The sequence below is a fragment of the Carassius carassius genome, chromosome 21 (genome assembly GCF_963082965.1).
Source record: "Carassius carassius chromosome 21, fCarCar2.1, whole genome shotgun sequence".
Classification (NCBI taxonomy): Eukaryota; Metazoa; Chordata; class Actinopteri; order Cypriniformes; family Cyprinidae; genus Carassius; species Carassius carassius.
Genome location: NC_081775.1, coordinates 30,865,715 through 30,879,119, shown reverse-complemented (window position 1 = coordinate 30,879,119; position 13,405 = coordinate 30,865,715). Strand labels below are relative to the sequence as shown.

The 13,405-nt window shown below is 35.1% G+C and overlaps 2 protein-coding genes across 2 annotated transcripts; both read left to right on the top strand.

Moving 5' to 3' along the window:
- Positions 1-906: 906 nt before the first annotated feature.
- serpind1 (serpin peptidase inhibitor, clade D (heparin cofactor), member 1) lies at positions 907-5,830 on the top strand. The gene is made up of 5 exons (XM_059504307.1): positions 907-1,056; positions 1,968-2,890; positions 4,495-4,768; positions 5,104-5,248; positions 5,414-5,830. Exons 2-5 carry the CDS (start codon positions 1,969-1,971, stop codon positions 5,603-5,605), a joined length of 1,533 nt encoding a protein of 510 aa, XP_059360290.1. The 5' UTR covers positions 907-1,056; position 1,968; the 3' UTR covers positions 5,606-5,830.
- Positions 5,831-8,547: 2,717 nt separating this feature from the next.
- On the top strand, positions 8,548-13,405 carry snap29 (synaptosome associated protein 29). The gene is made up of 6 exons (XM_059504306.1): positions 8,548-8,645; positions 9,540-9,791; positions 9,865-10,064; positions 11,148-11,233; positions 12,394-12,498; positions 12,575-13,405. The coding sequence occupies exons 2-6, from the start codon at positions 9,546-9,548 to the stop codon at positions 12,733-12,735; spliced, it is 798 nt and encodes a 265-aa protein (XP_059360289.1). The 5' UTR covers positions 8,548-8,645; positions 9,540-9,545; the 3' UTR covers positions 12,736-13,405.

The following is a 13,405-nucleotide window of genomic DNA, read 5'->3' as shown; positions in this document are numbered from 1 at the left end:
GTGAGATTTACAATCAGTTATCACAGACTGTTCACAGATGTCATTTTTCATAAGTCATGTAAAAGTTTAGCCACAGATAAAATGGTCAGTTGCATGGTCACTATGGAGCAGAGATGCAAATAGGGGAGAGGGAAAAAACAATGCAAGAATCAGGAGCATGTTCTACACAGAATTTCATTTAAAGATATTTGCTTTACATGAGCATTTGTAGTTACTTTAAGGTTTTTTTTTATATTTTGTATTACTTTTTTCACAAATAGTTCAAATAGTTTCACAAATTTGTAATTTTTCGCAAAAATAAAAACATATTGTTGCAACATTTTACATAAATCAAGATTGTATGGTTACTCTATTGATCATTTTAACAGTTTTCTTATCACATCAGGGATTTGTTTATGGTCAACATTAATATTCCACATTATCTGCTTGCAACTCATTGCAATGCATTTCACCAAAAAAAGTCTTAGGGGGGGGGGGGGTCAAAATCATTAAATACATATAAAAAAAAATTCTAAGATGTATATACAAGTCAAACTTTTCCAAAGTAAGATTACATGACATTTCTTCAAATCATGAACTGCTTTTCCATGTACTTTTATCTAGGATAAAACTAAAATCTATAAGCTTGTATTTACAAAATTATATAGCAGGCTAAACATGCAATAAGCACAATTTAGCCTGCAAGCAAACACTCTTTTCAGTCAGGTCACAGATCACATTAAGAGCCTTCTCCAGAACAGCTGCAACTCTCTGCGTGCATGCAATAAAACAGTAGCTAATTTCCTCATTACATTTTATACAATTGTCAGGGATATTAGGCTAAAAGCTATGCAGTTTAACTATAGTAATATAAGTCTTAAGAGTCCATTTACAGTATATTTGTATTATTTTGCACCCAATATCAAGGTATCGAGCACATTTCAAAGGTTAAATGAGTCAGATGAAAGATGAACTCGCTGCTGTTTGATCAGTGAAGAGCCACTTCAAAGTCCAGCTGGAGAACGTATCCACAAACGGACCGTCCACACGCACACAAACACAGAGATACCAGAGCAGGTAAGCAGCTCAAACTAGCATTAAAGGTTTCATTAGACTGTTGACACAGAGATTAAGCTTAGAAAGTAACCAAAATCAAAACTTTAACCATCATTGAAAATCATTGAGAAAAAACATTAATATTCGAACACTATTCAGGATATTGGGTGCCCTCATAACTGTCTACAGGGGTCACAGCTTTGGATTTACTTCACTTGTAACTCATGTTGTATCAGTGTTGTTGTTGTTAACAAAAACTAGTAATATTGAAAAGAAATAAAAATAAAACTAACATAAAATAAATTTAAGCTCAAATGAAACGAATATAAAAAAGGTTGCCTTGCTAGCTTACTAAAAATAGTTAGTAGTTAAAGTTAAAAACTAAAAAAAAAAAAAAAAAACTAAATAGAAAATAAAAACTAAAAATTATAAAATGAATGAACTAACAATATTAAAATAATAAATATGAAATATTAAAATTATAAATAAATGTATAAATAAATATCATAATAGCATATTAATGCAGTATTATTAAAAGAACACTTATTTCCCTTACAGAAAAAACCATATGAACTTTACCATGTGCAGTCACATGTTAAAATCACATGTGAAATATGTGAACCATATAAAACATGTTGTTTTAGAATATTTTCATGTTGTAAATGTGAGAAACCCATATGGTTCCCATGAAAATGTTACAAAACCATGTTTCACATGCCCTTCACATAGTTCATGTGATATTAACATGTGATTGCACATGTGAAGTTCAAGTGGTTTTTCTGTAAGGGTTGGACAAAACTAGAAGCTAAATGAATAGATATAAATGTGCACATGGCATATGAGTATTGCGTGCTAGATTTCCGAGAAATGTCTATGTTATATAAGTAAATTTGTCAATTGTTCAGTATTCCCAACTGTGCTTATTTCCATAGGATGTGGTTCGTTACAGGTATAGTAATAGCCTCTCTCTTGAGCAGCCCTGCTTTGGCTGGGGTCAAAGACCTCAGTTCACACTTTGAAGGAAATGAGAAGGAAAAGTTGGTGGATGCCCGTGGACTTTCTCCGTTTGGAGAGAACACAGACATGGAGTCCATTCCCCTGGACTTCCATCGGGAGAACACAGTCACGAATGACCTCCCTTTGGAGGGTCTAGAAGATGAAGACTATATCGACTTTGATAAGATCTTGGCAGAGGGCGAGGATGACTACAGCGAAGGCGACCATATAGACGAGATCTCCACCCCTGCTCCTTACCTGGACCTCTTTGGGGAGCCCAGTGACCCCAAAATACGGCGAGCACGCCTGTTGCGGCTTTTCCATGGGCGAACTCGCCTAGAGCGCATCAATGTGGTCAATGCCCGATTCGGGTGTCGGCTTTATCGGAAACTGCGCAATCGACTTAACCAGACGGACAACATTCTGCTCGCTCCTGTCGGGATCTCCATTGCGATGAGCATGATGGCTCTGGGAGTTGGCCCAACCTCTCAGGTACAAGTCTACCAAACTCTCGGATTTGGCGAATTCATCAACGCCAGCGCTCATTACGATAACTCGACCGTGCACAAGCTGTTCCGTAAACTCACGCACAGGCTTTTCCGGAGGAACTTCGGCTACACATTACGCTCCGTTAATGACCTTTACGTGAAACGTAACATCCACATACAGGAGGCTTTCCGCAGTAATGCAAAGATGTACTACTTTGCAGAGCCACAGTCTGTGGACTTTGCCGATCCGGCCTTCCTTGTGAAGGCCAACCAGCGCATTCAGAAGATCACCAAAGGACTGATAAAGGAACCGCTGAAGAGCGTAGACCCAAACATGGCAGTGATGCTCCTGAACTATCTCTACTTCAAAGGTGAATCAATTCTAGCCCATTCAAATTCTGAAACTCTTCGCTGATTAGCTGAAGACCTTGATTAGCTGGTTCATTGTGTGTTTAATTGTAGTTGGAGATAAACTCTACAAGACACTGGCCCGCCAGGAGCAAGATTGGACACCCCGGCCTGACAAAATAGGCCCGCATCTTTAATAGGTCAACCACCAAGACTTTATTGTCACATTTAGGCTGGTCAAAGAAGCATCATGGAGCATTGTCTACTCCCACTCCTGCAGACTTTAGCACGATCAGAACTGCCTGGACGTTTTTTATGATCCTGAAGATTTAAGGTGTGTTCAACGTGAAGTTGCGCTGCACAGACAGATCGGTGTATGACATCCAATACCGTGAGAAAAGACGGCTCCTTATGCTTTTGAGTTCATTTTGTGGTACTTATAACTTTGTGTCATACACCAATCGCTCTGCACAGCGCCACTTTAAGTCGAACACACCTCGTGATTAGCAAGTTCAGGTGTGTTTAATGAGAATGAGAAGAAGGTCCTCCAGGAGCAAAACTGTCTACCCCAGCTGTAAATATTTAATGAACAGGAACTTCTATCTCAATCAGGCGTGTCCAATTCTGTTCCTGAAGGGTCTATTATTTCCAGAGGTTATCTCTAATACAGGTGCCTGGAAGTTTCTTGCAATCATGAACACCTTGATAAGCTGGTTCAGGTTTGTTTAATTAGTGTGACAACTAAACTCTGGAGGTTAATGGTCCTAACTACCTACCCTGAGGACTAACTGCTGTAGAGTTTGGTGAATAGGAACTTCTGTCTCAACCAGGAGTGTAGCTCCAACACATGTGCCTGAAAGTTTTTGTTATCCTGAAGACTTTAGGCTTGTTTGAGATGCATTGACACTGCAAAGATGATCGGACACAACTCTTTACGCTTTTGAATTGATCACTCGGTACTTTGATGTCATATGCCAATCGATCTGCACTGCACTGATGTATCTTGAACAATCCTAAAGTCTTCATGATAACAAAAACCTTCAGACACCTTCTGTCTCAACCAGGGGAGTCCACTTCCACTCTTGGAGGGCCAATGTCTTGCTGGCAAACCTCGTAACTACACTGGTCCATCAAATAGACTTGCACTAGTGATGCACGGATGGCGGTTATATCCTTGTGCACTGTTTGGGTGGGTCAGGATTTTAAAGCATGCATTCTGATTAATTGTGGGTGGGTTGATGGTCGCTTCTGGGATGCTTCTGAAATTCAAAACAACTTTAACGTCACTGAATCTGCTGTTAAAATGAACCATCCATTCATCATATCATCATGTAAAACTAAGAATTGTAATGTGACGATCGGGTGCGGTTGTCTAAATCAGAGAAAAATATAGGTGTGGGTGGGTGGCAGGTGGATAATTTATTTGAATGTGCAAATACACCGGGCTGTAATTTTTCCAAGTACTGCTGAACACATTTATATGTAAGCTGTGTGTTTGCTTAGCTCAGCTGTGCAGGACTGTAGCCCCCCAAGAGCAGACCTACTCCTACTGCAAACCTTCTGATTACTTCATGCAGCTCACAAATAACACCAAATTGTGATGTTTTCACTGGTGCAACAAATGCAGGTACATGGGAGCAGAAGTTCCCAAAGGAATTGACACACTACCGGCAATTCCGTGTCAATGAGAAAAAGCAGGTGCGTGTTCCTATGATGCAGAACAAAGGAAGCTACCTGGCAGCCGCTGACCACGAGCTCAACTGCGACATACTGCAGCTGCCCTACACCGGAAACATAAGCATGATCATCGCTGTTCCACAGAAACTCTCTGGAATGAGATCCCTGGAGCAAGAGATCTCCCCAACTCTGATTAGCAAGTGGCTTAACAACATGACCAACAGGTAAAGCACTAGCTGCAGGCTTGCAAACAGGTCAGCAAGGTACTTTAATGTGCTGACTCAATGCCTTGAAGTGGTTCCTGGAGCAATATCCTTGTTGGTTTTGGACCTGTCAGATTCTAGAGTTTAGTTTAGGGTTAACTAATATTCTTATTACCCTGTCATATCCCTGATTTTCCACATTAAGTGGCATGTTAAGGTTTGGAATACAGTTCAGTCTAAGGTTTAAATAGGATTAGAGTTTAGTGTTAGGGTTTGATAAGAATGCTCATTCAGTAATGCATCCTACTTGGTTAAATCATTGTTTCTTTGTCGTTTCGGCTTTGCATCTCTGGTAGGACTCGTGAGGTGGTTTTCCCTCGGTTTAAGCTAGAGCAGAACTACGACTTAATTGAGCACCTGAAGGAAATGGGGCTGACGGACCCATTCACTGAAAAAGGTGACTTCTCTCCAATGACTTCTGAGAAGGTCATCATCAACTGGGTAAGAGAACAACTGATATGTGCCAAACTCAATTTCGTTTAAAAGGCCTTTTTACTGCTGTGTTTAGGTCGCCTATAGGTAATCTCTTACAAGACATAGTCTTTAACCTTTCATTGCACCATCATAACTTTCTTTTCCTGTAACCCTCCTCCTCTTCTCTCTCAGTTTAAGCATCAGGGCACCATTACAGTGAATGAAGAAGGTACAGAGGCTGCAGCAATGACACACATCGGATTCATGCCTTTATCAACACAGACACGTTTCATCGTGGACCGCCCCTTCCTCTTCCTCATCTACGAGCATCGCACGGGCTGCGTTGTGTTTATGGGACGAGTGGTAGACCCTTCACAGAGTTAATCAGAAGCACATACACTATACAGCAGTGCAATGTCTGATGCATCACTGTATAACAATGAAACTAAAGTGTTAGCAGATGAGAATGATGTAAGTTTTGTCATGAATGATGTAAGTTTTGTAAAGAAATGCTAGTGAAATGTAAAAATGCCGATAAACAGCTGTGTACTTTTGAGACAGAACATGTTGTTAAATAAAATGAATCAGAGGACTGGTTTATTGAATTAATCTGTTCAAAGGGTGAATAAAAACACCCACAACATGACAGAACATTTTGCAAGACAAGTAAATATTTGTCAGAGAAGTTAAAGTCTAACTAAAGGCCCTCAAGATATAATTACAATTTCTGCTCAGACACATGAATAATGATCCAACAAGAGCAGAAAGAGCTCTTGCATTTACATTATTTAACAAAAAAAAAAGTTTCTTATTACAAAAAAGGAGCAAGATTTATCTAATTTATGTACACAAAATCTTTGATAAGCTACTTTCATGCTTTTGCCAAATTTACTCTTTGATCTTCAAAAGCATGTTAGCCCTGAGAGAACTCATAAATCATTTAAAAGGAATGCACAGGAAAACATGTTTCGTTTCCATTGACATTTGCATATTATATCAGACATAAAAAAAAGCCTAGAACAAAATATTGATATTTTAATTTGTGTTGCAATGTGATCAACAACTCAGTGATCACCTTTTTCTAAATTACTTTACAAAATATTTATGTATTATATTGTATAATATTATAAGTGATATACATTTATTATTATATTATATTATACAAAATCATTACATTTTAATAGTGAAATCATAACTTATGCTTACAGAACCTCCCCTTAAATAAAAGGCATATAAAAAGAATGAAACACTTTTAAGTAAAAAAAAAAAATTATTAGTAAATTATGCTCATATACAAGGGTCATTTACAAAAATTCAAGAAAGGTGATTAATATTGACAACATTTTATAATATTAATTAATTTATTATATAATTGTATACTATTATAACGTAATATGATTCATAATATTATAATTGTCATATTATTCTATTAAATAGAATAAAATAAAATCTTTTTAAATATTTTGTTAATTAATTTATACAAAACATATATTGAAAGTCAAAATAAGACATAATAAGTCAAAATCATAATTTGTGCTTGCAGCTCCTCCACTTAAAATAAAATGCATGTACAAGAATGAAATGTTGCTCGGCTGTCTAAAGGCATATATACAGAAACCTAAAAAGATGCAATTGCAAAAATCAAACTAATGAAATAGCCTGTTTAATTTACATTTTAATTTATTCTATAGCTCAGAGAGAGGCTGGAAAATGGTCATTAAATTACCAAATTATGGCTGTTTTTAGTGCAGAAAACTCTGACATATATTATGACTGGATTAAAAAAAAAACACACAACAACAGCAACAAAAGCATAAAATAAGACTGATTTAAAATGTTAAAATGCCTGACACTTCCTGCTATCAAGAAATGTTATCAAGCATTTCTAATACAGTAAAATTAGTGCATAAAAATGCATCAGGTAAAGTCTGCATGCTCTCACACACACACACAAACACACACACACACACACACACACACACACACAGACACACGCACACACACACACACACACACACACACACACACACGCACACACACACACACACACACACACACACACACACACCTCTTTGAAGTCTTCTGTGGCTGAATACACCACATTACTGGGTTGCACACTGTGCTGGAACAGGTTCCAGAAACAAAAATATATAACAAAAACAACAATTATACACAATTTTAAAAAAATCTATTAATTGTAAAAAAAAAAATCCATTAATGTATTTTGAGTAAAAATGTTTCCTAACATCATTTGAAGCATACTGTTTACAGTCAATGGAAGAATACTGTTTTTATTAATATCATTTCACTTTATTTGCTCTGCTTTATTTTGTGAAACCTTACTACGTATATTGTTAAAATCACTTTCAACAGCAGCACTTTCTAGAACGCAGACAGCAAGTAACTCTAAGCCAGATATGACACATTTATTAATGACATTAATGACAATAACAGGATGGGACGGGATCTTATTATATACATTTTTGATCAATTTAATGCATCTTTAATTAATTACAATATTAATGTCTTTAAAAATTAAATTAAATCTTACTGACACCAATTTTTAAACAATACGTACTTACTCGCATATCCAGTAACGTATTTGAGAAAAATTAGCTGTTACCTTTACACTCCTCCCAGCATTAACTTAACAGCATAATAAAATTAAAAATTAATATAACAACATTACAAATTTATATTTACCAGTAGTCATATTTTTTATGCATATCAATATTTTTTTTTATAAAAATTAAATGTATCCTCATTGTTCTTGCTGTTATTATTTAACAATATTAATAATGATTATTATATTAGAAGAGGTATTATATAAGTATTATTTACATTTGTCTAGTATTTCTTTAATATACTTATAAATAAATATGTATGGTGTTTATTAATGAAAGAAAGCTTAATAACAACAGCAGCATAATAACAATAATAATACTAAAACTACCACTACTGCTACTAATAATAATATGAAATGTATTATTATTATTATTATTATTATGTTACAAATTAATAATAATCACTAGTAGTAGTAGAAATAATATAGTACGTATATTAATAATAATAAGTATTATTATTATTATTATTAGTAGTAGTAGTAAAAGTAATAAAAAGAAGTAGTTATATATTATTGTCATATAAATTATTATAATAACAAAAACAATAATAGAAAATTTAAAATTAACAAATAGGTTAATAAATGGTTTTGGAATCAACTAGCAAAAATTTAATGTAAGTTAAAGAACTGTATACTGTAGCTCTATCTATCTTTATTTTCATAAAACAATAAACAACATCAACAAAAACCGATCAGTAGGAGTGTCAGAGGAGGAGTCTGTCTGACGTCACTGTGACACCACCGGAAGTGGTCATCGTCAGCTGTTAGCAGGAGAAACACATTATCCTCCAGCGGTCAGAGGTACACTTTTATCGATAAAATGTTCAATATATCGCGTTTTAATCAAACAGACAGAGATTAAATGTTATTGAAGATGATGTTACTTTTAATTGGATACTGTTTTAGGTAAAATACTGTAGCGGAGATGGATAAACACGAGTTAGTTCAGTTTAAATCTAGGCTAACGTTAGTTAAATAATGAGTAAAATTATGAAACGTTTACACGTTTAATACGCTTTCTCTATATCTGTATATACTCTATATCTGTCTATAAGTGTTTTCCGATGATTGTTTGTCAGCCACAGTGGTTTGTACAAGACATTTATCCAGATCTACTAAAAGCGCCTTGTTATGTAACGTTAATCATTTTAGATCATCGCTTTCTTTTTTATATATATATATATATATATATATATATATATATATGTATATATATATATATATATATATATATATATATATATATATGTATATATATATATATATATATATATATATATATATATATAAAAGAAAGCGATGATCTAAAATGATATATATATATATATATACTCCAGAACACTATTAATAATAATAATTAGTAGTAGTGTATTATGTAGTTTAATAATAATTTCGAATTTTAGTAGTATTTGTGTAACGTTCCTGTATATATATATATATATATATATATATATATATATATATATATATATATATATATATATATATATATATATATATATTATTATAATAAATAATAAATCATATACATAATACTTAAACAAATAATAATTATTTATTTTATATTTTATACATATTAATATTTAGTAATATTATTCAGAAGAAAAGGAAGAAAAATGAATATGCATGCAAATATAAAATGAATAAATATTCCGTTTAAGATGTTGTGTCTGACTCTTGGTCATCTGACTCTAGCACAGGATGTCTGCCTTCCCCAAATCCCACAACCCCTTTGCCGATGATGATGATGATGAAGAGGTCTCGAAGCCTCGGAGAGGCTTTAACTTTGACGACGATCCGGAGGAGAGTTCTCTGAGTCCAGCGGAGAGACGGCAGAGACAGCTGCAGCAGGAAGTGATGCGTACAGCGCATTCAGCCGTGGACAGCAGCCACCGCTCGCTCGGACTCATCTACGAATCAGAGAAAGTCGGAGCCGAGACGGCGGAGGTGAGAGGAAGCACTTCAGAGTATTTCGTCTCTCACTGCTGTTTGGTCTAAATGTCTGTACTGTCCTCCACAGGAACTGATTCGTCAGGGTGAGGCTTTGAAACGGACAGATAAGATGATTGACAACATGGAGCAGGACATGAGGACGAGCCAGAGGCACATCAACACCATTAAGAGTGTGTGGGGCGGCATGGTCAACTATTTCAAAGGCAAACCTGAACCTCCTAAACCTGCTCAAAGGGAGCAGCCCGTGTGCTACGAGGCCAACAGCAGGTCAGATCAAATACAGACGTTTACATGCACTGAAACACGGTTTAACAGGAAATTGCTCCTGTACTGTAATGAATTCTTGCTAAAAAAAAATATTTTTCAACTTATGCATTCATAAACCGGGTGTATTTACAACTCAAAGAAAATGTAAGGGATCCATCATATTAGCAACACTTCAAAGGGTTAAAAACATCCAACAAATCTAGATTACTTTTTAATCCAAATTCATTTAAATCATAAAAAACAGCTCTACTCTTAAGCACTAAAATAACTTTTATGTACCCTCTGATCTATATACTGCAAAAAAGTGACGGTCTTTATCTGAATTTGTAACTTTTTTTCAATGCAGATGTCTAAACATTTTTAAATTAAGTTACATTAAGAGCTGAGAAACAGCATTATTTAAGATATTAAGTAATATTTATTAAATGTATTAACACAAGAACAAATATCAGGCAGCGGGAGAGAAAAATCGACTTTATTCAAAAGGAAAACAAGTTTTCATTCCCCACAGATATTTGCTCTTGTTTTCAGCATAAACTCACTTTATTTTGTTCAGTTTCTCAGGAAAAAAGACTTTATGTCTTCCTTTTGTATCTCCAGAATCTTGATTTAAGCATTTTAGATATTTGTACTGGAAAATAAGAATAAATACTGAGGAAGAACATCATGTTTTGCATTGCGTGCAACATTTATAACCATGACTTTATGAATTTAATCCATAATTTGTGGAACTGTAAATCAAGGATTTTAAGACCTGGAAAAACCCTGATGTATATATATGATAAAATTGCACACTAAACTCAAGCATTCAAGCAAAAGCCTTCAGATTTAATGTGAAATGAAAACGAAGCTGTGACGTAAAGTTCATTCATTGGACAAAAAACTGAATGTAATTCCCAAAAGAATTAATACGGGAAAAAAACGTTGTATCATTGTAAACATTAGACAAGATCCAAGACTGTAGATCTGCATTCACACATTTGTTCACTTTCTACTCGGGTTCAAATGTCAAATCTGAAAATACAACATTTCTGAACATTCTAAAACAACAAAACTGATTTTGTGAATGTCTGATGATGTTAGGTTACAGAACGCGCTTGTGGAGAGCAAACAGCAGGAAGACAAATATCAAGCCAGCCATCCCAACCTCAGGAAACTGGACACAGCTGGTGAACACAGACACATGAGCGCTTGTGCATACTTATATACACTCTTTATTACTTATACACACACGTACAGGATGTTTATCCATGTTGCTTTGAGAGTCAGCGTTACCTAGTGATGAGAAAAACTAAGACTCATTCATTTCAACTAATCTGCATAATGATTCGCTGATTCAAAGCACTTGAAACGCCAAAAACCTGCATTAAAAACAACTTTTACCAATTGACCATTTTTTTTGAAAGTGTAATCTATTAAATGCGATTAACAAATCATCTGATACCATTAAATATGAAGTGTGTGTATAACATTATATGTGACTCTGGAGCACAAAAGCAGTCTTAAGTCTCTCGGGTATATTTGTAGCAATAGAAGAAAAAACATTGTAAGGGTCAAAAAAATATACATTTTTCTTTAATGCCAAAAATCATTAGGATATTAAGTTAAGATCATGTTCCATGATGAAACTTAATTTTTGATCAGTAATATGCATTGCTAAGAACTTCTAAAGATGATTTTCTAAATATTTCGATTTTGATTTTTTTTTTTTTTTGCATCCTCAGATTCCAGATTTTCCTAATAAACTATACATCAATGGAAAGCTTATTTATTCATTAAAGCTCAGTTTCGAAACAATGTACCCGTGTGACTGGTTTTGTGCTCCAGGGTCACATATTTGCTTTAAATGCCACTAATGTTTTTACTCAGAAAGGGATGATATCTATTAAAAAAAAGGAATAATCTTAATTTTTTGTTTAATCAAATACTGGAACGAAAATTCTTATATATTGATTTATGGTTTTTTATTTCTACTGTATGTTAATACTAAACACGTGCCATAAAAACATTTTATTGCATGGCAATAAAAACAAACAAATAATGTGTCATTTTATTAATTTGTTGGGCGTTTTGATTTGTTTTATGGTTAATCGTCTCAACAAGAGACTATTAACTAAAACTATTTTCTTTTAATTACACAGATACATTATTACAATTGATTAAACTTTCCTGAAATCAGGAAACCACTGTAAAGACACTGAACCACTGAAATGTTTTGATGAATCGCATGACTGTGGCAGGTCACTGGCACTGAATCACTAGTTCGAAACAAATGATTCTCTTAAGGTTTCAAAGCTTCTCAGACTATCACTAATGTTGGTTTGGACAGGATTCGGAGCGTCTGCTTCGCTGGATAACGGGCCGTCCGATCAGAACGGGTATCCCAAGAACAAACACCTGCGGGCCGCCCATCATCAGCTGGACAGTAACCTCGGTGAGAAACACAAAATGTTCTCTCTCATACCATGATGTTATCACAGCGGATCTGAACGTGTGTTTGTGTCCTGCAGATGAGATGTCGTTGGGTCTGGGTCGTCTGAAGAACCTGGGTCTGGGGCTGCAGGCTGAGATCGATGACCAGGATGTTTCTCTGGACTCTTTACTCAATAAGGTCGACACGATGGACGGCAAGATCGGCTCCACCAACCGGCAGCTCAAAAACCTCAAATAGAGACTCCAGTATCATGATGTCATTTCCTGGAGGCGTGGCCGAGGTGATCCAAAAACACCTGCTTGGAAACATTTCTGGTGTTTGTTATGCATATGAGAAAAGATTAGGAGAGACACGTGGTGGTTTATTGAGAAGTTAAGCCTTCAGTTAATCATCTCTGTGAATCTCTGGATTGTGCATAAGCTTAGAGATGAAAATTTTCCCTGTTAGAGACTTCAGCCATTTCAGTCCATGCTTTCCGAATCACTAATACCTTGCACTCCTTAACTGAACACAACTGTAATATGAACTAGTTTAGAAATGATATTCCTATGCCTTCATCAGACACTCGATGTTTTCCATGTTTAAAGCACATTAATGGAGTATTGTGTATACAGCTTATCAGAAACATGTTGAGCTGCCTTAAAGTTCATTGATTTCAGACGTCGACTGATTCCTTGCATTTCACTACAGTCTACAGATGAGTCACTATAGTGAATGCAACCCACAAAATATCCACTTAACTAAGGACGAATTTATTTTATTTTTCTTTTGTTCTTTGGGTGGCTTTGTATGAAATACCAGACTGAAAATCTGTACGTTTCACTATTGTTTCTGCATCTGTAAATCAAATGTTGTACTCCTATTAAAGCTGACTTATGTGAACAAATAAAATGTTTTAATTTTTTTT

Bases quoted from the DNA above. Each gene is read 5' to 3' on its own strand.
- serpind1 (XM_059504307.1), top strand. From the start codon at position 1,969: ATGTGGTTCGTTACAGGTATAGTAATAGCCTCTCTCTTGAGCAGCCCT. The intron at 4,769-5,103 runs GTAAAGCACTAG...CATCTCTGGTAG, and splicing joins CTTAACAACATGACCAACAG to GACTCGTGAGGTGGTTTTCC. The intron at 5,249-5,413 runs GTAAGAGAACAA...CTTCTCTCTCAG, and splicing joins AGAAGGTCATCATCAACTGG to TTTAAGCATCAGGGCACCAT.
- snap29 (XM_059504306.1), top strand. From the start codon at position 9,546: ATGTCTGCCTTCCCCAAATCCCACAACCCCTTTGCCGATGATGATGAT. The intron at 10,065-11,147 runs GTCAGATCAAAT...TGATGATGTTAG, and splicing joins TGCTACGAGGCCAACAGCAG to GTTACAGAACGCGCTTGTGG. The intron at 12,499-12,574 runs GTGAGAAACACA...TGTGTCCTGCAG, and splicing joins TCAGCTGGACAGTAACCTCG to ATGAGATGTCGTTGGGTCTG.